Raw genomic sequence first — 23,985 nt, forward strand, 5'->3', positions numbered from 1 at the left:
CTTCCTGCCTGACTTCATTTACTTCCCAATATAGCAAAGCAGAAATTGAAGGAGAGCTTGATGGACTTAGGGGCTCAGGCCAGGCACACATTCTTTTTTCCTCTCCTTCTCTCTCATAAACTATGTTCCATGGGTGACCATCCCTGCAGAGCCAGCTAGATTTCTCATGGTACTCTCCCACAGTTGGGAACTTGGCCCTGTGTACTCTTCATAGCTCTTTCCCCTGCCAATACACAGGCAACACTTCATCTTGGCCCTGTGCCTTGGGCACTGCCCTTCTGTGTGTAACCAACTGTCTCTCCTGTTTTCTCTCTGCCTGTGCCCTCCTGCCTCCCTCTACCCTTTCCCAGGTTCGATCCATTAGCACCAATGTCCGGAGGAACCTTGCCTTCCACACACTCAGCCAGGAGGTCCTGCTAAAAGAGTTCTCCACCATCTCCTGAGACCACACTCACCTGAGCCACTGACAGCCCTTACCTATGAGGCTCCTGGACTGGAAGGGGCATGGGGGCTACCTCTATGGTTGGAGAGCAGCACAGATACCCAGTCTCTTGGTGAAGGCTCCACTTCAGTGGAGCTTGGACAACAGGAGCAAGCCAAGGATGATTTTATTTGGGGAGAAATGGGTGGGCAAAGGGAGAGGTGTCCAAGAATGTGAGACTTCCAGGCTAGGAACCCTGGATACCTCACATTTCCACTTGAGATTACAAGTTTTGGCTTCTGACTTAATTTTCAGGAGCTGGCAGGGCAAGCCTCAGGTTTTGCCAACACCTTGAAGGCCAATGGCTTTTCTTGGCCTCTGAAAACAGATGAACTCTCATATATAGCTGAGCCACATCCTGTATCCTCTGGACGTAGGGCTGAGCTAGGCTTGAAATCTGTGTCCCTTGTGCCCTCCCAGTCGCCCCCCTCCCTCCCCACACACATATGCTCTCTATCCTGTCATTAGCACCCTTAGCTTAGGGTAGGGTTGGAATGGGGCACCTTTTTTCTGTTTTCTAAACTTAAAGTTGACTCCTCCAAGAAGTTGGAAATTGGAGTCTGTCTGGTGCTCTTGCTGTCCATCACTTTGTGGATTTTCTTTTTGGCACCAAGACTGTCACTCTTTGCTTTTCCTGCCTTCTAGTCCATTGACTTATCAGCACAACAGGCTCACAACTTAGCCTTTCATTTTTAGTTTGTTTTAAGCTGTCTTAAGGTGTATGTGAAATAAACATTGACAGCTTTTTTCTGGAGCCCTCAAGGTGCCTATTTTGCTGGTTCCCTTTCCAGCAGCCTCCCCACCTTCCAAACCACCTCCTCCACTGGGAGCCTCCACTAAGCCCCCTCCACTGTTCTACCCTCTTAACCCTGCTTTTGTTTACATCAGCCTGCCCAAGAATTTCCTCTGGGGAGGAACGTGTTCCTGCTGTTGTCTGGGGGCCGGGTCTCCTCTATCTGAAAGAAGCCAAATGAGTACCATACGAAGGGCCTCTATCTTGTCCTACCCATACTCTGGGTAGGGCCTCAGGCAAATCTGACTTTGAGAAGTTGGTCTGCCGTTTTCCCTTTGGATAGCTTCCACGGGACCACTATAGCTTTTCCTTCCCCATAGCTACCCCCAAATGGCTGCTGCTCTAAGATCCTCCCTTTCTAGAGCACTCTCTAAAGCCCCTTGGATGGCAGGATGGCAGGGAGAAAGCAGCCCAGGAAAAATCTGAGCAAGTCTAACAGTGAGAGTAGGTCTAGGATCTCTCAAGTTGGTATCCATTTAGCCTGAATCTCTTCGATATACTTGCCCTCCCTTGGAACCAGACTTCTGGTTGAGCAGAAATAAACTAGTTTTAGAGAACCCACCAACAGACTGCCATGAATTGATGTAGATTCTTAGGCAATCACACAGGCAGGGTCATCTCTGATCACCGATCACTAGATGGATAGCTTAGCCTAAGGAATTTAAATGTGTTTTCCTCCGTGATAAAGTCAAGAGCAGTTGGATTTGGAACTTGAGGCAAATCAAAATGATTAAAAAATTGATTTGTGTGAAAGTCTTTTTAGTGTCTTTTTTAAAAACTTCTGTTGCCCAGACATTTCCACAGAGCTAAAAATAATCTCCCAGGTGCTGGTCCCTTCTAGCTAGGGCTCTTCTGCTTGTGTCTGGATGTGTGTGGTTCAAGTAGAGCACTTGCCTAGCATGTGTGAAAGTGTTTACTTACACTCTGTTCATGCCCAGCCTCTGCTAAGTCTATGGAGGCTTCTTTAGTGTCAGCAGGGTATTGCTCCCAAAGGCAATCCTTCCTATATCTGCCTGTCCCCTCTTATGCTGGAATTCCTACAATTCCTGCAAGGAATCAAGTATTTGGAAATTAAATCCAATTGAAGAAACTAAATGTTCTAGAGTCACCATAATTGAATTTAGTCTCAGCGGGGCAGTCCTGGAGAGCCACCAGACATCATCCCCCATCCCTTTGGCAGGTTGGTGGCTTTAAGGCTAGGAGCCTTGGGAAGCATCCATCCTGAGAAAAGGCAATACACATGGGAGCCCAGCGTTGAGCTAATAACCCTTCCCTCAGAAAAAGAGCTAATCGGAAAGTGATTTCATAAAAGGAGCATTTCATGCTCATCCTCAACTGGCTTCTTAAACCTTCTATTAGCTTCCTAAACATGCTTTTTAAAAAATTCTGTAGGACTAGGCAAATGACAAAGAAAAAAGGGCAATAAAGTTGAAGGAAAAAACTGACCTGGTTCACTGTTTTCCTTCCCAGATGGCCAAGGGAGTCATTAGATCAGCAAAAAGGCAGGCTAGAATTGAGTGAGACCCAGAAAAAGGGTCCTGGAGAGTTGGATCCTGCTGGAACATGAGTGAAGGGGGAAAAAAAATGTCCATGGTGAGGAATGAGCCTGTGTCGTAGGCTGAGCCGACTTTTTCCTGCATCCCCATTCAGCTTGAAGCAGAGTGGGGATTGGCTGGGACCACCGCGAGAGGAACTACAGAGAAAATCGGGGCTAACATGGGAAAGACAGAACTGGAGGACTCAGAAGTATACCCCAGACTCTGGATCAGCCAGACCACTGATGGCGGCGGGAGGGGGTCCTGAGAATTGGGGCGGGGTTTCCTCACAATGGGGCCTTTCCATCTTCCCCCACCTTTCCCCCAACCTCCAAGACCCATGGTTTCAGGTTTAGAGGTTGATGTTTCTGAAGAGCTCCCAGCACTTTCCAGTTCACCCTTTCACGGTGCCTCCTCCGAGCTGCAGAGGGTGGGGGGCGGGGGTAGGGGGAGCCAATCCCGGCAGCGCCAAAGGGGGGAGGCGGCAGTGACAGCCGCGGGGAGGGGGCGGGAAGAGAGGCGGTTGGGCTCTAGCTCCAGCTCTGCGCCCAGCTCTGCCTCGGGCTCTGTGCTCACTTGCTGCTTGAGCCTCCTGTTCCTGCCCTGGGACCGGCAGGTGGACCCGAGGATAGGGGTCTGTCTCTAGAGCCCCAGACCCTACTCGCTCGACCCCTAGCCCCTGCAGCGCACTAGGCCGCCAGGGGGCGCCGTGTGAGCGCCCTATCCAGGCCACCCGGCGCCCCCTCCCACGGCCCAGGCGGGAGCGGGGCGCCGGGGGCCATGCGGGGCCAGGGCCGCAAGGAGAGTTTGTCCGATTCCCGAGATCTGGATGGCTCCTACGACCAGCTTACCGGTGAGTCGGTGACACAGGGGTCTCAGAAGGGTGGGTGGATTCTGTCTCCCCTACCTCAAGACCTTTCCACCTCTCTAACCCCTGACCTGGCCCATACTCGCACTTTGTCCCATTCCCAGGCACCCTCCCCATTGAGCAGCAGGACCCAGAGGTTCAAAGCCTGGGGGTGAGGGGAGGCTTGAGGAGCAGGTGGGGCAGGTGTAGGGAGCCAGCAGGTGTGGGAGTGTATGCCACAGGGCTAGGAGTGTGTCTGGAGTGGGAGGTGTTACGTGCTGTGAGCGCCTGTCATTTTATGTGTGTCTGTGTATGTATGTGTGCGCCTCCCACAGCTGGTTGCCATGTGCCTGTAGGCTTGGTGACAGCTAGGGTGAGTGTGTCTGCCTGTGGCAGTGTGATTGTATGATCATATCAGCTGTTGTATGAGGTTGTATAGGTCCCTGGTTGTGCTTAGTTTTGAACATGTGTGTGTCTTGTATGCACAACTATGTGCTTTTAGTGTGTGATCCCGTATGAATTAGTATGAAGTGGTGTGTGATTTCCATAATGTATCAGGGTTTCACTTTATGTTGATTTGTCTCTTTATAAGATTATGACCATGAACCTCTTGGGACACATATTTACTAGAGTGGATTGTGTTATGTTTCGTGATGGTGGAACTTGTGTGTTGTATTTGCATTTGGTGTTGGTTGTATACTTTTATGTGGAATGCCTGTAGTGAGGCTCTGTGAGTCTTCATGTTTCTTATCCTTGCTACCTCTCTCATTTCCTGGTGTAGATTGGGGTTTTTAGTGCACCTCACTTCTTCCTCAAGTTTTCTTCAAATAGCCAGGGTGGAACCAAAGAGGGGCTCTAAGGTATCCAGCAGCTCAGACACACTCCTAGAAATGTGCCATGGTTCCAGTATTTGGTTCCTGTAGAAAAGCTTTGTTTAGTGCTGGGTTCAGCCCCTACCCTAGGGAAAATACTGAAGTTTCTTTATTTCCCACAAACCCTTTCAGAACTTCGCCCAATCCCCAGAGAAAACACATCCACTTGTCTCCTTCCAGAGCTAGAGACAGAAGCTCTAAGCCTGGGAGCTGCAGGGAGGCTCTCCTTGTATCTCCCCCAAAGCACGCTGCTGCCCAGACAGCCTCTTTCCTATTTTGGGAGGTATGTGAAGCCAGTACACCTCTAGGTGTAGTAGGTCTGTCCATGTTTTGTGTAGATGACTGTTCCTTTGTGTACGTGTGTGTGTGTGTGTGTGTGTGTGTGTGTGTGTGTGTGTGTGTCTCACATTGTGCAGCCTTCATGAGAGCTCAGAGGGAGGAGGGAAGCTGTCTCCTGAGGCTGAAACAAAGGTGAAGAAAGATCATGAGCCTTATCTTGCCTAAATGGAGTCCTTTTGAGACCTGGGAATGGGGGAGGATATTGGCATGTGTCGCCTTAAGTGTCTACCCAAGTCAGTAACCCTGGGAGATCCTAGTTGTTCTGCCTAAGACCCCCAAAAGGGAGAAATTCACTCATCAGTCTCCAGATATGTGACAGTGCCAGATGTGCTTCAGATGTGGGTGGACTCCAAGGGTTTGCTACCTGGCTGTACTATGAACTCTGTTCGCAGCTCAGGATCCTTGAGAGTAGTAAGCACTAAAGGGTCCTTATTAACACCCACTTTAATGACATACCTACCAAATGCTAATACCCCTTTAAAGAAATCTCCTCCATATTGGAATCAAAATATTGGGTTAAGCCTGGTGCTGATGGCTCATGCCTGTAATCCTAGCTACTCGGGAGGCTGAGATCTGAGAATCAAAATTCAAAGCCAGCCTGGGCAAGAAAGTCTGTGAGACTATTATCTCCAATGAACCACCAGAAAACTGGCAGTGGCACTTTGGCTCAAAGTGGTAGAGTGCTAGCCTTGAACAAAAGCACTCAGGGACAGCAATCAGACCCCAAGTTCAAGCCCCATGACAAAAAAAAAAAGATTGGAGGAAGTGAGGAATCACTTGTTTGAAGTTGTACCACCTCAGGTCAGTCAGAATGGAAGTGTACTGACTATGTGACTTTTGCTTTCTTGGTCTCATTTTTCTTATCTTCACAGTAGAGAATACTATTTCCTACCTGCCTGCCGCCAACCTTCCAAAGTTAACAAGAAGGCCAAATGGCTGGGTGCTAAAGGTAATGCCTATAATTCTAGCTACTCAGGAGGCTGAGGTCTGAGGGCTGCAGTTCAAAACCAGTCCAGGCAGAAAAGCCTGTGAGACTTTTTTGCTCTCCAATTAATTAGCAAAAAGCCAAAAGTGGAGGGGTGGCTGAAGTGGTAGAATGTCAGCCTTGAGCACAAAAGCCAAGTAAGTGGGAGGCCTGAGTAAGCCCCAAGGTCAAATGTTGACAAGCATCTATGATAATAGTCCAGATCATTGGCATCCTTGCTGTAGATAGCGCCACATATGACTTGAGAAGAAGATTTAGTTGTTTTTTGTTTGTTTGTTTGTTTGTTTTTTGGTCCGGTCATGGGGCCTGAACTCTGGGCCTGGGCGCTGTCCCTCAGCTCTTCAGCTCAAGGCTAGCACTCTACCACTTGAGCCACAGCACCACTTCCGGCTTTTTTCTTTTTTTTTTGCTTATGTGGTGCTAAGGAACCGAACCCAGGGCCTCAGGCATGCAAGGCAAAACGCTCTACCACTGAGCCACCTTCCTAGCCCAAGAAGAAGAATTAGAGGTCTACCAGGAAGTCTCCTCTCAAAAGAGGGCTTAGTTAATAACAGGAGTCTAAATGGTGTTAACAGCACTGAGCCCTCTGAATTGCCTGTTGAAATCTGAAGGAGAGTTGTCCTAGGTGCTGAAGCTTGCTTCAGGCCTCTGCTTCCCTTCCCTGTGCAGGAGGGATTCCTGGGATCTGATATAAGAGGGCAGTCTCCAGCCCCAGTATCCAGATCCATCAGAGGAGAGACCCTACCCTGAAGACATTCTGAATATCCCTGACAGCTATTCCTACTTGCACCCTAAGCTCCAACTAGAGCTGGAAAATACTTTTATTTAGCTAGGGTGGGGGGAAAAGGGAGGAGTGGGGAAGGAGTGTTCTAAGGAGGGGTTGGAGATCCAAGCCCTATCTTACCACTCCTGGGCCCTTGTGGCAAGTCCACGCTGTGAGAAAAGATTGTAATCAGAAGCGAGAAGCAGAGAAGGGATAGAAGTTGGAGAGAGTTGGGATCTGACTAGGCAGGCCTGTGCTGTCTCTGGGACCAGGAGCTGGGGGAGTCCTGTCCCTCTGGCTGTAGGTGTTGTTGCTGGGAGTGGGGCGCCCCCGCGTGGCTTAGAGAAGCCATGAGTATGGAACTAATTCCAAGGGGAGACCATCACCGATCAGGTGGGCAGAATGAACAGTTTAAGATGTCCTCTTAAATGCAGTTTCCAAAACTCCACCTCCAAGAATAAGGATACCGTCGGAGGAATGGGATTACTTATCTTTTCTGTAGACTTTCCCAGAACTCTGAAAGCATCCAGCGATCCTGGAAGGGAGTGCCTTTGGGTCTTACCTGGTAGAGATGAGCCTGGGAAAGGAACTAGGGCAGAGAGAGGGATAATTAAGCTTCTACTTGAGGCATTTGTCTGGCCGCTAGCATAATGGTGATGGAGTCTTTGAATCTGCTAGACCAGGATGGTAAGATAAAAACAGTTATAAAAGGGATTTGGAGCCAGGACTGGGTAGCTGTGGGTATCCAGCCCTACTGCCTCTTCTTTGCCACCCTAACATGCTGATGTGTGTTTCCTTTCTCTTGCTTGTTTTTTTTCTCCCATTGATCCAGGAAGTATGGAAGTGTGGAGAGTTGCCATGACAACTATGTCCTCTTACCCCTTAGCATCTTTGTGGCAATATGGAGGGGTGGGGGTGGAAGAGAGGCAGCAGAAGAGGGACAGTACGACTTATTCCCCATCTAGCTCTTCTCCCAAAATCTGTGTGTACCTGGCTACCCTACCAGAAATCCAGAAGACGTTGGAAGAGAAGGCAGTGAGGAGGCTTTGCACGGCCCCTCCACCTCGCCCCATTGTAGGAATTTGGGGGTGGGCACTTAAGATGACGGGGCTAGAATGTGTTCAACAGAACAGAGAATCAGAAATACTCTGCCTGTGGGCCACGCCCTCCTGACTGCCCACGCAGAGCCCACATAAGATGAGGGGCGGAGACCGCCGCCCCCCCCCCCGTCCCTTGGGGGCGGAGCTTGGCCACAGACTCAGCTGAACCATGAACCGCTGCCCCCGCAGGTTCCGGAGCCCTTTGGGGCAGGCAGCGCGATCCCTCTACCAGCTGGTGGCTGGATCATTGTCACCAGGTATGAAGAAGGGAAGGGAGGGGTAGGACCTTTCCCAAAAAGTGAGTGAAGTGGGATGAGATCCTTTCAGAGGTGAGAAGGGCTCACACAGATGGAGCAGGGTCCCTCAAATAAAAAGGATTTGAAGGGCAAGCTCCCTGACAGAACTGGAACAAGAGATAGATTCCCTTTCTGAGCAGGGGGGCTCTTCGGAGAAGAAAGGAGTGGGGGAGGGCGCCTCGAGGTAGAGGGGGAAGGACTTTTCACTGGAATGAAGTGGGGGGAGGCTCACATAAGTGGGAAAGCATGTGGATCAAAGCACGCAAAGCTTGCTGCTGAGCTGAGAAAAAGTGTGGTGCTTGAGTTAAAAGGGGTCTTAAGATGATGAAGCAATCAGTATCCAGAAGAAAGAAACCCTGAGATGAGAATTCAGCCAGTGAGTTCCTGTGTGACAGAAAGGATGGATAGACCCGTGTGGTATAGGAGTGACTGCCACTGTTTTGTCTGTTCCAGGTAGTAGATATTCACAGACTGTGCATTACTAAGTTGTGTATTGCTGATGCTGTGCCATCCCTGTTGTAACCGCTGGACCTGCACATTCTGGAGTGGGCATGTCCCATGGGATTACCTGGAGTGCTATGCTTTAGGACTGTGTTGAGAGTTCCGAGTCACTATATTGCTTGTATACCCTTTGTTGAAGTTACACCTTGGTGTGGAGTTGGTGGAACCTATGGTATTGTGGGTTTCATGTGGAACTACTGGCATTCCACTTGGATTTCCTTAGAGCTATCTGAGCAGTGTCCACAGAATCCAGAATCACCTCCCAGCCTGGATCCCCCCCTGGACTCAAGGAGACTGAAACAGCCTATGGCATTCCAGGATCTATAGTTCTCTGGCCCCACTTGAGTCCCTGGAGTATAGGCAGGACATAGGGCTGCTTGGAGCCTCAAGAAGGAGGGGAGATGGGGCTGAGCCAGAGCCATGTTGTTGGAAATCTCCTGAGAAGACTGTGTCCCCCAAACCCCTGCTTGGGCTTGTCTCCAGTGACAGATGGCTGGAGCCAGGCGGGGCCAGCTCTCAATCATTGCAGGCATGACTTCCAGGACCCAAAATAGCCCCAGTGCCTAGGGAGGTCATTAATCACCTGATGCAGCTGGGGGCTGCTATGTCTTTGGCTTTAGCTGGGAAGAAATGGGTCTGGGGGACCAAGAAAAGAACTTTGGTGTCTTTACTCACTGGGTTACAGTGAGGGAGCAAGTGGCATAGGGTGGGTGTCTCCACAAGGTTATTCCAGCTTTTTTGTTTTGCTGTACTAGGGTTTGAAGTCAGCTCTCTGCCATGTATTCAGCCCTTTCTGCTGTGGCTATTTTTTGAGATAGGGTCTTGCTTCTTGCTCTAGCCAGTTTGCATCATCATCTCCTATCTATGCGTTCTGCCATAGCTGGGATAACAGGCATGCCTCACCACTCCCAGTTTTTTCTGTTGAGATGGGAATGTCATTCACTTCTTTGCTTGGACTAGCTTGCTTCCTGAGTAGTCATGGATCACAGGCCAGTTTGTTCCAAGTTTGAACTATGGGAGATAAATGACTAAATGATAGCAGTATTGGGGTGGTGAGATAAGGGATCTAGAAAAAACGAAATGCCTGTGAATAGTTTTGCCTGAATTCTCATCTACCTGAAGTACTTCCATTAAGATTTCACTCCTGGGGCTGGGAAGGTGGCTCAGTGGTAGAGTGGTTGCCTTGCATGCATGAGGTGCTGGGTTTGATTCCTCAGCACTACATGAGCAGAAAAAGCTGGAAGTGGCACTGTGGCTCAAGTGGTAGAGCACTAGCTTTGAGCTAAAGAGCTGAGGGACAGCGCCCAGGCCCAGAGTTCAGGGCCCATGACCAGCAAATAATAATAGTAATAATAATAATAGTAATATTCCACTCCTGGAGCCCGGTGCTGGTGGCTCATACCTGCAATCCTAGTTACTCGGGAGGCTGAGATCTGAGGATTGCTGTTCAAAGCCAGCCCAGGCAGGTAAGGCCTTGAAACTCTTATCTCCAATAAACCATCAGAAAGCTAAAAGTAGTGCTGTGGCTCAAGTGGTAGAGCACTCGCCTTGAGCTGAAGAGCTCAGGGACAGTGTCCAGGCCCAAAGTTCAAGCCCTACATGTCTGGGGACATGCTTCAGTGGTACAGCATTTGCCTTGTATGTGCAAGTCCTTGAGTGTAGTTCCTACAATCAGCAGGGGGAAAATCACTCTTTGGGTGAAAAGCTAAGTTCAGTGGGACAGGGAGATCAAATCTAGGCAAACTTCTCAAAGGGCTCTGTGATTGGGGAAGAGACTAGAAAAATAACAACTTCTCTTCTTCTGACAGGTCTTCCACAAGGGATCTCTTGATTTAGGATCAGCGATCCTTGTGAGGTTAGATTAAGGTCTCAGAATTGAGGGCAGGAGGAAAACAGGTAAAGAAGGACACTGGTGGCAGGTTTGCCAATCCATCCTGTGAACCTGGCAACAGAGAAAGGGGGTAGTATTTTTTTCTTCCCATCAGAGTGAATGCACTTTTTTTTAAGCCTAAATTGTCTGGGTTGGCATTCAAGGCTTCATGGAATCTGACCCTCTTTATCGTCCTTAGTTCTCCCAACATAAACTGGGTAATAGTTGCTCAAGACTGTATGTATGTGTGTGTGTGCACCAGTCCTGGGGCTTGAACTCAGTGCTTGGATGCTGTCCTTGAGCTTTGTAACTTAAAGCTAGTGCTCTATCATTTGAGCCACAGCTCAAATTCTGGCTTTGTGTATGTGCTTAATTGGAGGTAAGAGTCTCCTCGAAGCCAGGCGCTGGTGGCTCACGCCTGTAATCCTAGCTACTCAGAAGGCTGAGATCTGAGGATCGCAGTTCAAAGCCAGCCCGGGCAGGAAAGTCTGAAAGACTCTTATCTCCAATAAACCACTAGAAAACCGGAAGTGGTGCTGTGGCTCAAGTAGAGCGCTCGCCTTGAGGTGAAGAGCGCAGGGACAGCGCCAAGCCCAGAGTTCAAGCCCCATGACCAAATAAAAAGAGTCTTGTGGACTTTCCTGCCCGGGCTGACATTGAACCATGGTCCTCAGATCTCAGCCTCCTGAGTAGCTAGGATTACAGGCGTGAGCCACCAGCCCCTGGCTTCCCAGGAATTCTTGGTATCCCGCACTCATTGCAATGTCAGCTTGAGAGTGCTGGCAGACCACTGTTCTGGTCAAAGTCAGTATCAAGCTAGGCACCAGGGGCTCACTCCTGTAACCCAAACTACTCAGGAGGCTGAGATCTGAGGATCGCAGTTCAAAGCCAGCCCAGGCAGGAAAGTCCATGAGACTCTTATCTCCAATTAACCACCAGAAAACCGGCACTGTGGCTAAAGTGGTAAGAGCACTCACCTTGAGCTAAAGAGCTCAGGGACAGCACTCAGGCCCAGAGTTCAAGCCTCATGACTGACCCCCCCCAAAAAAAGTCAATATCAAAATATCAGCTGAAATTATTTTAGGAAAACTCACTGGATGAACCTCAATTTTTTAATTAATTTAAAAAAATGAGTATACTCACTTTGACCATGTTAGTTGTGAAAACAAGATTCTTGATGATTTTATATGAGTACTAAGTTGCACTTTTGGAATCCAGGAGACAAAGTAGGCTCATTAAATGCCACTCCCTTTGTTATGGTGGTCCATTGACATTTGCGCTATCTTTTAAGAACCAATATGCTGGGCGCCAGTGACTCATGCCCATGATAGCTACTCTCAGGAGGCTGAGATCTGAGGATTTCAGTTTGAAATCAGCTGGGGCAGGAAAGTCAGTGAGATTCTTACCTCCAGTTAACCAGCAAAAAGCCAGAAGTGAAGCTGTGGCTCAAGTGGTAAAGTATTAGCCTTGAGTACAAAAGCTCAGGGACAACACCAAGGCTCTGAGTACAAGCCTCAGGACTGGCCTTAAAAATGGAAAGAGAGGGAGAGGGGGAGGGAGAGAGAGGGGGAGAGGTAGGGAGAGAGAATAACTTTTTAGATATGAGTATGGTTATAAGTCTGGAGGTAGGAATGATAATTTAGGGCAAATAGGAAGTCTGACACCTAGGCTCATGATACTATTTTCATGCTACGCCAATTCGATTTACTCTTCCTAACAATACAAAATTAGATGCTAATTTTTGAGGCTCAGTAAGGAATTTGGTAGGAGATGAAAGAATTAGTAGATTGTAAAGGCCTGAAGATAACAAAAGGCAAAGGGAATTTACCTAAAGGATAACTAAGAATTTAAGACAGGGGGAAAGCAATAGGTCAGGCATCCCAGACAGAGAGAATAGCAGGACCAAAGGTACAGAGATAGGACTGAGTTTGCTTGAAGGACAATAAGTGACCAAACTGGCTGATCACCTGTTGATGGTGGAAGAAAAGTATTAAATGTCAGGGGGGGAATTTGGATAGTCACAGGGATATATTTGCCAATTCTACTGGTTAACTAGTAAGCTCTAAGGAATTAGGAACTGAAAGCAACCTCTGAATTCATCTCACCACCACAGCAGGGAAGGTGAGCTAGCAGAAAGAACCTAGGAGGAGTTGGGAAAGGAAAAGGGGGTAAGATGTAGTGTGAGGTGAATGGCTGACCCCCAGTGGTACCTATGCAAAACTGCACATCAGTAGTGATCCTTAACTAGAGCTGTAGGAAATGGCCCCACCACCAAGGGAGAGCTGAGACACACATATCTCAGAACTGGATAAGAGAGAGGGTTCCACCCCTAGGGTCAATACTCCTAAACTAAGTTTCGTAGGAGGGCAGGCTTCCTAAAAAGAGAATCAGTGTGGCATAATGAGGCTCTAATCTTGGAGCTAGGCTTGACTTTGACTGAGCTTCATCACCTGACATATGGGATAAACAGTACCACCTTCATAGATTTATTCTGAGCGCTCAATATGATAAGGTCTGTAAACATTAAGCACCATCTAGTAAATAGTGAGTGTTCAATCACTGTTAGTGGTGGTACTGGAAAATATTATGAATGCAGAGGCCTTACCTTTGTCTTCTGGCTTTCTGTCTCTGCAGGCCTGACATACCCCTTTAAAAAGCTAGGGCTTCTCCATCAGCATATCAGTTCCCAAGGAGTAGGCTGGGCTTTGGCATCTCCTAGTTGAAGATGCAGCCAGAAGGGATGGGAGTTGAGACCCCCATTTCCCCAAAGAGGTTATAAGCCTCCTCCCCAGACAGTCTTGAAGAGAATAAGAGGTTATTGTACATAATCCTCCCTCCCTTGGGCCTCAGTTTCACTGTCTGTGGCCTGTGGGAAGAGAGTGCTTCCTCTTCACAGTCTCCATGGCAACCGCGATCGATGTTGGTGTTGGTAGTGTCCTCCTGACAGGAGAGGTCATTGCCTTCTCCACCCCCTTATCTTCTCACACAATTCCGTGTCGATATAGTTACACAATGCAGACCCAGTCTCCCAATCATACAGCAACACACCCATACCTACCCAACTTCAGACCTACATCCCACAACCCTCACCCCCATACACACTCAGAAATACACACACTCACATGCAGCCCATAGACATTCAGTCTCCATATCCATCATATACAAAACAAGTGCATAATCATATGTAAACGCACATAAAAGGGACATATGGGAAACACCCTGATGCCCCTAAGATATTCTGACCCGTACATCTATTACTTACCCATGTGCAGATCATGTCTTGCGTGCATGCACCTTGCCTTCTAAGCACAGCAGCTCTGTCTGTCCCCTCCCTGTGGCACAGAGTGGCCACCAGTTTCTGGGAGAAGCTCTCAGGGACAGAAGCTGTTTGCTACCTCTCTCCATGACCATCTTCTTCACAGCAAAATTTCCTGAGGATGTAGCCAGTTCAAAGGCTGAGGTGGCCCATGTAGAGGAAGAGGAAGAGGCTGTGGCTGTGGCTGGGAGGCTGTGGGGCAGAGGGGGGGCGGGGAGTGGTGAGGGAGGAGACCCAGGGCGGGAGATGGGGAGGGAGAATGCAGGGCGGTCCTACTCGGGCAGGGGAGCCCAAGGGGGAAGTAATGTGAAGCAGCTGGCCAGTGTGTCTGAGCCTCAGCTTGATGGAGGCCATGCCCCGGGCCCACCATGAACCTGGATGGGCTGGAGATGGTCGCTGTGCTTGTGGTCCTCGCGCTTTTTGTCAAGGTCCTGGAACAGTTTGGCCTCTTTGAGCCTGTCTCCTTGGAAGGTAACCCAGGTGTCTGGGCTTGTCTGAGCTGCTGGCTGCAGGGTCAGCACTCTTCAGTGTTGGGAAGGGGGTTGCACCATCTTCATGACTGGGGACGAGGGTGAGCAGGTGAGTGATGGACACCTGGGGGAGGAAGAAGTTTGAGTCTGGGGACAGGATCTGGGACAGAACAAGGGGTCTTCTAGGCAGTCTGGGCTAGAGAAAGTGGGAATGAGGGACAAGGTTTCTTTCTTTTATTTCTTTCATTTACTCACTTTTTTCCCCCCTGTGTATGTGGTACTGAGGAATCGAACCTAGAGCTTTATGCATGCTAGGCAAGCACTCTACCACTAAGCCACATTTCCAGTTCCGTGGGACAAGGTTTCTTGTCAGGGAGGACTGGAGTGTGGAGAGAAGATGGTGAGGGGAATCTGGAATATACTAAGATGGGTGTGGAGGCAGGCAGGATCCTGAGATAATGCCAGGGCAAGTCCCTTTTGGAGCCAAGGTCCCACGAGGTTATGAAGATATGACTCTACACCTCCAACTGTGCGGTGTAGTTACAGGACGTGTATACAATCAGTGTGTGAGAAATGGAGTGTCACTGTGTGTTCCTATATGAGAGATGACAAAGTGTATTATCTCTATCAAAGCCTGTGTATATGACAGATAGGTGACTGCATGTGTCAGAATGACTGGGTATGTGGCTTTCTGTGATGATAGATGTGACCATGTCCAAGCAGGACAGAGGATGTGGCTAAGCCCCTCTGGGTATTGAGTGATGTTCCCAGAGTTCCCCAAGCTCCATACCCAAAGCTTGGGATGGAAGGAGTTCTGGAGGCATAGGAGTGGGAGCATTTTAAATGAGATGTGTATAATTCTGCTCAGACCAGGAGGTTTAAGGAGTAGATCTGATCAGGTGCTCTACTTCCCAAGCCCCTTGCCTTTCCAAACTCCTATCAGTCTCTAGGTCTTCAATGTTAGAAGCAGGAATTCATTTCCTCATCCCACCTCAAAGAAGTGAAATCTCTACCTCACCAAACCTAGAGTTTTGGCATCCCCTTCCTCTTCACACCAAGAACTATTCAGCTCTTCAGGATCTGCTGTTGCTTAGTAATGCCATGGACAAACAGGACAGTCAAGAACCATAATGGGGTAGAGGGAAAGGCTGCAGGGTAAACACCTGAAATAAATTGGAAAGATGCTAAGGAAGTTGGGGAGAGAAGAAAGATCATGAATTGCCTGTTCTAAGGCTCAATAAGAGTGCACCCCATCCTCTGCTGTAGTCACTGGAGTAGGGACTAGAGAATTCATCCTGTTACACTGAGGAGGCTGGTCTGAGCTTGTTTTCATCCTGGCTGGAAAAGATGATGTAGGTTGGCCCCAACTTTCCTCTTTAGACTGGTAGGAAAAAGGGTCATCTGTGAAAATCTAGCATCCTGTAGGCTGAAGGCAGTCCCTTTCTTTTCCCACCTTCAGAGGAGCCTAGAGGATACTGAGGCTTGAGAATGAGCAAGTAAGGGGGAGGAGGTGGATAAAAGAGGTGGGAGAGCCACCCCCAGTCTGATGACTGTACCAGCAAAAGCCCCAGGCAATCCGGCTTTGGGAAACCAGAGTCCTGACTAATGGAGCCCTGGGCCTGGGGCCAGGCCACCATCGATCCCCAATCACAGCCTGTCCCACGGCCTCCCCTCCCACCTCTCTCTAGCTCCTGGAAGGGGTGGAATGAGGAGGGGAGGAGGCCACCATTACATAGTTAACCCTTAGGAGCAAGGGCTAGTTCTGATGGAATTGGGGGAGTGGGGGTCTTGGATCCAGGAGTAACATAAGAATTTAGCAATGAACTAAGACCAATTTTTTGTTGTTATTGTTGTTGTTGGTCATGGGGCTTGAACTCTGGGCTTGGGCGCTGTCCTTCAGCTCTTCAACTCAAGGCAAGCTCTCTACCGCTTGAGCCACAGCACCACTTCCGGTTTTCTAATGGTTTATTGAAGATAAGAGTCTCATGGACTTTCCTTCCCCGGGCTGGCTTTGAACCATGATCATCAACCTCCTGAGTAGCTAGGATTACAGGCGTGAGCCACTGGTGCCTGGCTAAGACCAATTTTTGTCAATGAGTCAGGTCCACTGAGTTTTTGACCTAGGAATCTGGAGATGAATCCACCTGGGAAACACATAAACATGTACAACAATGCTGAGGGTTCCCTGGGATGCCTTTAGAGCTGAAAAATACACGCAAAATAAGGGAAAGAGAAGGAAGAAGAAACAATGAGCCCCACTTACCCCTTAATCAAAATAGTTATTATTGCCTCAAAATCTACTGTCCTGGGCTGAGAATGTGGCTTAGTGGTAGAGTGCTTGCCAGCATGCATGGGTTCAATTCCTCAGTTACCACATAAACAGAAGTGGCACTGTGGCTCAGGTGGTAGAGCGCTAGCCTTGAGCACAGAGAGGATCAAGGACAGTGCCCATGCCCTGAGTTCAAGCTCCCAGATTGGGGGGAAAAATCTACTATCCTCCTTCCTTCAAAGAACAAGGAAGACTGAGAATTGGAAAAGGGCCACATTTTGCATGTAGCTGTTAGCTGGTGAGGAGCCTTGGAATGGAGGGTTACAGGAAAGAAAAATAGACATAGTCAGGACCAATAAAGCCTCTGTGAGTGAGTGCCATGGGACTTAGGTCACTTATAATATTGGTATGACATGGTAACTTTAATATGGGTGATGATATTCTTAGCACACTTAGTGCTAGGTCACAGGGCCATTGTATGTTTTTGTGGATTTAATCGTGTTGTGTGAAATTGCTTCTGTGGGTTTCAGTATGTTAGGCTTTTTGTATGTCACATTTGTGCGTTTGTGTTAGGACTACTAGGTAAAAGTATATGTGCCTGTGTCTGTTTGGGAGCATGTTTATTAGGCCATCAGGAGTGTTATAGGATCAAATTGTCACTGGCACCTCTCTGTGAATTATCATTCTACACTGTTACTATGTGTGCTGGTTAACTCTGTGTGTGTGTGTGTGTGTGTGTGTGTGTGTGTATGTGAGAGAGAGAGAGAGAGAGAGAGAGAGAGAGAGAGAGGAGAGAGGAGAGAGGAGAGAGGGGGAGGGGGAGGGAGAAGTATTCATACCCAGACAGTCTTTATATTGGACATTACCTTGTGAGGTCCAGCTACAGCATCCAAATGAAACCCTTTGCCTGCCTTATAATCACAGGCCATGTCCCCTTAATACAGAGTGCCCAAGCTCCACCTCTATGAATTTTCTTTGCCTGTGAGACCTAGAAGACTTCCCAAACCCACCCCAGGCTATCCTATGATTCCCTTTCCACCCCCCCCCCATTCTCCTATTCCTGTCTGTGCCAAGGTTGAGTTGTTGGTGGGAGGGGAAAGGGGACAGAGCAGAGGGTCAGCGGGAGTTAATATACCTTCCTGGGGTCTTCTCTCTTCCCAGGCCACCCTCCAGGGCCCACTAAAAAAGCGCTGAAGCAGCGTTTCCTCAAGCTGCTGCCCTGCTGCGGGCCCCAAGCCCTGCCCTCAGTCAGTGAAAGCAAGTGCCTCTGCTGTGCTTCTGGGGGCGGTGTGTGTGTGTGTGTGTGTGTGGGGTGTGTGTGTGTGTGTGTGTGTGTGTGTGCGCGCGCAGTGTGAGGGGTGGGGATCGGTGCAGGGGAATCCAGGTTGTGAGTGGGTGGCTACTGTGCAAGGTTGTTGGGGTTGGGGGGTGTGGACAGGTCCTGAGGGACTGTTGCTGGGGGCGGCGGGTGTATTGGATGTGACTGGTGGGCCACAGCCTGGATCATGGTGGGCTTGGACAGTGTAGCAGGGGCTGTTCAGGTTCCAGGTGTCCCTTGACTGTGTGGCGGCCCTGCCTAGAATTTGGGCCTCAGAGATGTATGTCACCTATGACCCCCTGCAACAAGGTGGTTGCAGGTGTAGAGGAAGGAGCCCACCTTCCTCCAGATTCTTAGCTATCCTTCAGGATCCTTTGATTTTTTTTTTTTTTCCCTCCCAGCCTGGTCCCCAACTCAGCTCCCTCTGTCTCTAAGTCTCCATTTCTTAGTTGGGCCCTGCCTTCCCCTACAGAATCCTACTGAGTTCTGCAAGCTATCAAGGCCCGTTTTGTAGCTAATGGTGCTAGTGTTTGATTCTACCTGAAGGGATAGATTTGCGAGTGAGTGCGTGGGGTCCGTGTTCTGTTGGGCGTGTGCTGATTACGCGTGCCTTTGCGGCCGGGCTGGGGTGTGTGCATTGCAACACGCAGGTCTGTGAGATCTCTGAGTGTGGGGGCACGGGGAGGGTCTGCAGTGGGCCGGGTCCTCCGCCTTCTCAGTGACAGTTCGCTCCCTCCAGCGTTAGCCGCCCCAGCCTCCCTCCGCCCCCACAGACCCCGCCCGCTGGATCCAGGTGACTTACTCTCCTGGTGGGGGCGGGAGTGGGGCTGGGGCTGGGCCTGTGGGAGTTGAGCCGGGTCTGCTTGCCTGGGGGCTGGACCGTGGGAGCTAGGGGCGGGGCTGAGGTAGGGGCGGGGCCAGGATTGTGGTCTGGTTGGAGGTTGGCTGGAGCTGGGCGGAGCATGGCTCAGGCATGGCTGGGGACTGGAGGATTTGACTTACCAAGGCTGGGGCTGCAGGTGTTTGAGTGCCTGCGCTGTCTCGTGCCTGCTTTTCCCTCTCCTCCTTTTTTGGGAAGAAGATGCGTCAGGAGGCCTTCCCCTCTAACCAGGGATCAGAGGCCCAAGGACAAGCGCTGAGTCCAGACCAGTCACTCTGGGGCCAGGCCTGGCCTTAGCCCATCAACAGGTCTTGAAGCTGACTAGCGTCTTCTCTGTTTGCATCCATATCCTCAGCTCGGGGTTCAGTGAACTAGCAGTCAGATCATCAGTGTGGAAGATGAAACAAGGAGGGTGTATGGGGGGGGTTGAAGATGGTCCTGGGGGCCGGGCCTGAGGTGGGGCTGTCCCCCACCGCTTCCTGCAGACAGCGTGGAGGACGAATTTGAACTCTCCACCGTGTGTCACCGGCCAGAGGGTCTGGAGCAGCTGCAGGAGCAAACCAAGTTCACACGCAAGGAGTTGCAGGTCCTGTACCGGGGCTTCAAGAATGTGAGTTTGAAGGCAAGACCGAACTGGGAGAGTGTTGAAGCACAACAGGCAGGGCGAATGACCTGATGCTTTTGAGAAGACAGGAGGAAGGGACGTGGGTGGGAGACCATATTTCCAGCCTGAGCTTCAGAGCCAGGGCCAGAACAGAGGCAGACTGTAAATTGGGGGATTTATAACATGATTTTAATTTGCACACTGGGGAAGAAGTCTTTCTGGCCTTTACCTGAGCCACTTGATGAGGCATGAAGATTTTTTTTTCCTTGCTCTGTTTGTCTCTGGCCAAGGTGAGGTGGGGGAAGGGCAGTGAATAAAAACAGGTTTTATGTGTGCCCCAAAACTCTTCCTTCCCTCCTAGGAATGCCCCAGTGGAATTGTGAATGAGGAGAACTTCAAGCAGATTTACTCTCAGTTCTTTCCTCAAGGAGGTGAGGTGGCAAGGTCCAAAGGGAAGCAGTCTAGGCTGAGTGGGGGAGGGGGCTCTGGAGGGCTGGGTATGCCAAGGTGATCAGGGGGTGTAGGGGAGCTGCACAGAGAAATCCTAGCTTAATTCCATACTCATCCTATAGACTCCAGTACCTATGCTACTTTTCTCTTCAATGCCTTTGACACCAACCATGATGGCTCCGTCAGTTTTGAGGTAAGCTGGGGGAGGTGGACTAGCAAAGCCTACTTCCTGGGCCTTCAAGGCCAGTATCTCCAGGCCAAACCCAAGGCTTGAGTGAAGACACAGATCTCTCTACCTCCTTCCTAGGACTTTGTGGCTGGTTTGTCAGTGATTCTTCGTGGAACCATAGATGACAGGCTGAATTGGGCCTTCAACTTATATGATCTCAACAAGGATGGCTGTATCACTAAGGAGGTGCAGGGCAGCTTGAAGGGCTGGGAGGCTACTATATTGGTGGGGGTGGGGGTGGTGGGGGTGGTTGCAAAGCCATATGGGAAGAAAGCAACCCATGTATGTATCACCAAGAAGGGCTAAAATCCCAGGCCTCTTGGTTTGGAGACTAGAGCTTCTGAGGAAGGGATTTTCTTCTCTCGTGGACTACCAGGAAATGCTGGACATCATGAAGTCCATCTACGATATGATGGGCAAGTACACATACCCTGCACTCCGGGAGGAGGCCCCAAGGGAACATGTGGAGACCTTCTTCCAGGTACTGGGACTGGGTGGGTTTGAGGGCCTTGGAGTAAAGGGAAGAACCAAAAATGGGATTTATCTGAGTTTTTACTGCTCTCTCCTACTGTCCTTTTTCTCCTCCCTGGCTGGCCACCTGCTTGTAGAAGATGGACAGAAATAAGGATGGTGTGGTGACAATCGAGGAATTCATTGAGTCTTGCCAAAAGGTACAGCCCTACCATCTACATTTCTCTGGTCTGGACTCCAGGTCTGAATCAGTGATGTAGGAAAAGGCTCCTTTGGGTATAGTGCTTCTTCCCCGCTCACTCCCTTCCCCCAACACTGTTCCCTCTGATTAGGGAGGGCATGCCCCTTCCTTTTTTTTTTTTTTTTTTTGGATGGGGGAGGTCGTGGGGCTTGAACTCTGGGCTTGGGGGCTGTCCCTCAGCTCTTCAGCTCAAGGCGAGCGCTCTACTGCTTGAGCCACAGCACCACTTCTGGTTTTCTATTGGTTTATTGGAGATAAGAGTCTCACGGACTTTTCCTGCCCATGCTGGCTTTGAACCGTGGATCCTCAGATCTCAGCCTCCTGAGTAGCTAGGATTACAGCATGAGCCACCGGTGCCGGCGTTGCCCCTTCCTTATCTCAAGTCTCTCTGGCTTTCGCTCTGCCTCTAAATGTCCCCATGTCGGATTAAATGTCCTCCTCCCTGTATCTGACAAGCTTTTTTTCCCCTCTCCTTCTCTTTCTTTCTCCAATCTGCCTCCCTCACACCATGACCACAGGACGAGAACATCATGAGGTCTATGCAGCTCTTTGACAATGTCATCTAGCTCCCCAGAGAAGGGGAGACAATGTGTCCTGGGGGGAACCATGCTCTAGTCCTAGTCCAAGTGGACCTCACCTTTTCATCCTGGATCTGTCCTCATCCTAGCTGTACCCTGGGGGCTGTAGGGTTCCAAGAGCCTGGAGCTTCTGTAGTACAGATCCCTGGAGCTAAAGGGGCCAGATAGTGAGCAAAGTGCATTTGGAGGGTCTTCCCATCTCCCAGCAGCTGTCACTTCCTTCCTGCCCGAGACCCAGTGCTGAGGGCGCCCCTGTTGTGGGCACTGAGTGTTTCCCTACCATCCACCCTAACTCTAGAAACAACACTAGACAGAATGTTCTCCTGCTATGGTGCTTCTCCCATCCCTGATCTCACAAACATCCCCTAATACTCCCTTCTCAGAGAGGATGCTCTGTCCTTGGCACTAGCTGAAATTACAGACCAGTCTTTGGGAGGGAGACAAGAATGTAGTAGAAATCTTAGGCCCGAGTCGGTGGTTAGATCTTAGGAGTTGGTTGGGGTAGAGAACGGAAAGTATCAGCAGATCATGATCTCTCAGGTTCCACAGATCTGCTACCCCAGGCCATCAGCATATGAGTTTCTAGTGTTTACAGAAGGCCTTAGAAACATCCCAGAAATTTACAATAACCACCTTTCTCAGTGTCCTAGGAGAGCCCAGGATCCAGATATCTGGCTCATTCCTGGAATTCCTACCTCTCTCCTTTTGTCTGTATGATGGTGGTTGGCAGGAGAAGATGGGTAGGAGACATCCTGGCTGATGCCCACAATTTTAGCCTATCTTTCCTGCCCATTCACCTATTTTGATGGCTACAACTTTGAGTTTTCATTTGCCATGTCCTCTGGATCTGGAGGCATGGAGTGAGCCAGGATTATTCTGAACTTGGGTCCTACCACTCTTCTCAGTGGATGCCTTAGGGGGAGAGGGAAAAAGGCAGGCAGGCATAGTACCTGAACCCAGTGTGGGGGCATTCATTAGAATCTTTGATCAACCCAGGCTCTACCCCACATAGCCTCCTTTTCCTCTACTCAGTATACCCAGAGATGTTCCTTAACATACCAAGAGGGCAGGGACCATAGGACCCAGGTCCCACCTCATTGTCAGCACCCCTGCCATGCTGCTACACCCTTTATATACTTGCTTGTCCTATTTATCTCAGACTCCCAGTTAACTAGAATCTGAGGGGAAAGGTCCCAGGAGCCTCCTACGCACCCTATCAGACACTGTTGACTGCTTTGCATTTTTGGCTCTTCTGTATATTTTGTAAAATAAGAAATTCACTGATCCAATAAAACACTATGGCTATGCACATATTGCTGTCTGTCTTTTTGTCCCATCCCAAAATCTGCACAACTCTGAACTCACATTTCTAAAGCCTTTTACATCCTTCAAGGAAGTGCTTGTTGCTGGGTGCCAGTGGCTTATGCCTGTAATCCTAGCTACTCAGGAGGCTGAGATCTGAGGATTGCAGTTGGAAGCCAGCCCGGGGAAGTCAAGTCTGTGAGACTCTTACCTCCAATAAACCACTTAGAAAAAGCTGGAAGTGGTGCTCTGAAGCACTAGCCTTGAGCACAAAGACACTCAGGGACAGTGCCTAGACCCTGAGTTCAACCCCCAGGACTGACAAAAAATAAAAATAAAAACAAAAACAAAGTGCTTGTCTTTCATATCTGGCCATGCCTCATGACCCAGTTTCTGGAATGATTGGAAACCCATCTAACTTCAGCCCCTACTCCCCATGTGACTCTCCTACCCACACTCTGGAGGAGACAGGGACAAACTGTGGATGTCCCAAAGACCATGTATGCCAAATATACTATCTATCTAGTTAGTTATTTTTGTGCTGGTCCTGGGGTTTGAATTCAGGGTCTGGGCACTGTTCCTGAGCCTTTTGCTCAAGGTTAGTGCTCTACCACTTTAGCCACAACTCTACTTCTAGGTTTTTTTTTTTTTTTTTTTTTTTTGGGTCCGGTCATGGGGCCTGAACTCTGGGCCTGGGTGCTGTCCCTCAGCTCTTCAGCTCAAGGCTAGCGCTCTACCACTTGAGCCACAGCGCCACTTCCGGCTTTTTTCTTTTTGCTTATGTGGGGCTGAGGAATCAAACCAGGGCCTCGAGCATGCAAAGCAATGCTCTACCACTGAGCCACCTTCCCAGCCCCTACTTCTAGGTTTTTGCTGGTTAATTGGAGATAGGAATTTCATGGACTTTACTTCCTGAACTGGCTTTGAACCTCAATCCTCAGGTATCAGCCTCATGAGTAGCTAGGATTTCAGGTATGAGCCATCAGCTCATGTGGATTAATGTTCCAGCTATGGAAAATGAAACAAAATATGCCATTCTAAATTGACATTAATTGGGAGTGGTACTGGGATTTGAACTTGGGCTTTGCTTGCTTGGCTGGCACTCTACCATTTGAGCTACACCTCCAGTCTGTTGTGTGTGTATGTGTGTGTGTATACACATGCATGCACGCCAATTCTGAGGCTTGAACTCAGGGCCTGGGCACTGTCCATGAGCTTCTTTTGTTCAAGTCTAGCATAGCACTCTACCACTTGAGCCACAGAGCCACTTCCGGCTTTTTCTGTTTATGTGGTACTGAGGAATTGAACCCAGGGCTTCATGCATGCTAGGCAAGCACTCTATCACTAAACCACATTCCCAGCCTGACCCTGACATTTTTGTTGATTAAATGGAGAGGGAAACTCACAGACATTTCAGTTTTGGCTGACTTCAAACTGTCTGATATTAGAGATGGCTTGGGATGTTAGGGTATCAC

General features: G+C 49.5%; 2 protein-coding genes across 6 annotated transcripts in view; both read left to right on the top strand.

Moving 5' to 3' along the window:
* Armh3 (armadillo like helical domain containing 3) overlaps nucleotides 1-2,755 on the top strand; it is a 208,568-nt gene extending 205,813 nt beyond the window's left edge. For all 3 annotated transcript variants that reach the window (XM_069994911.1, XM_069994912.1, XM_069994917.1), the window contains one exon: nucleotides 351-2,755. In XM_069994911.1, coding sequence (XP_069851012.1) covers nucleotides 351-443 — 93 coding nt within the window. In that variant the 3' untranslated portion in view covers nucleotides 444-2,755. The remainder of the gene's footprint in view (nucleotides 1-350) is intronic.
* A 614-nt stretch (nucleotides 2,756-3,369) lies between these two features.
* On the top strand, nucleotides 3,370-22,517 carry Kcnip2 (potassium voltage-gated channel interacting protein 2). Of its 3 annotated transcripts, XM_069994902.1 has the most exons (10): nucleotides 3,370-3,662; nucleotides 17,599-17,694; nucleotides 18,495-18,548; nucleotides 19,121-19,245; nucleotides 19,601-19,670; nucleotides 19,812-19,882; nucleotides 19,997-20,104; nucleotides 20,295-20,399; nucleotides 20,527-20,589; nucleotides 21,149-22,517. In XM_069994902.1, exons 1-10 carry the CDS (start codon nucleotides 3,590-3,592, stop codon nucleotides 21,194-21,196), a joined length of 813 nt encoding a protein of 270 aa, XP_069851003.1. In that variant the 5' UTR covers nucleotides 3,370-3,589; the 3' UTR covers nucleotides 21,197-22,517. The 3 variants fall into 3 exon arrangements, with proteins under 3 accessions (XP_069851003.1, XP_069851005.1, XP_069851004.1); XM_069994904.1 differs by lacking the exons at nucleotides 17,599-17,694; nucleotides 18,495-18,548 and having other exon boundaries at nucleotides 3,373-3,662; XM_069994903.1 differs by lacking the exons at nucleotides 3,370-3,662; nucleotides 17,599-17,694; nucleotides 18,495-18,548 and adding an exon at nucleotides 7,883-7,972.
* The last annotated feature ends 1,468 nt before the right edge of the window (nucleotides 22,518-23,985 follow it).

Source organism: Dipodomys merriami, unplaced genomic scaffold, assembly GCF_024711535.1.
Source record: "Dipodomys merriami isolate MVZ:Mamm:240054 unplaced genomic scaffold, mDipMer1.0.p SCAF_102, whole genome shotgun sequence".
Lineage (NCBI taxonomy): Eukaryota > Metazoa > Chordata > Mammalia > Rodentia > Heteromyidae > Dipodomys > Dipodomys merriami.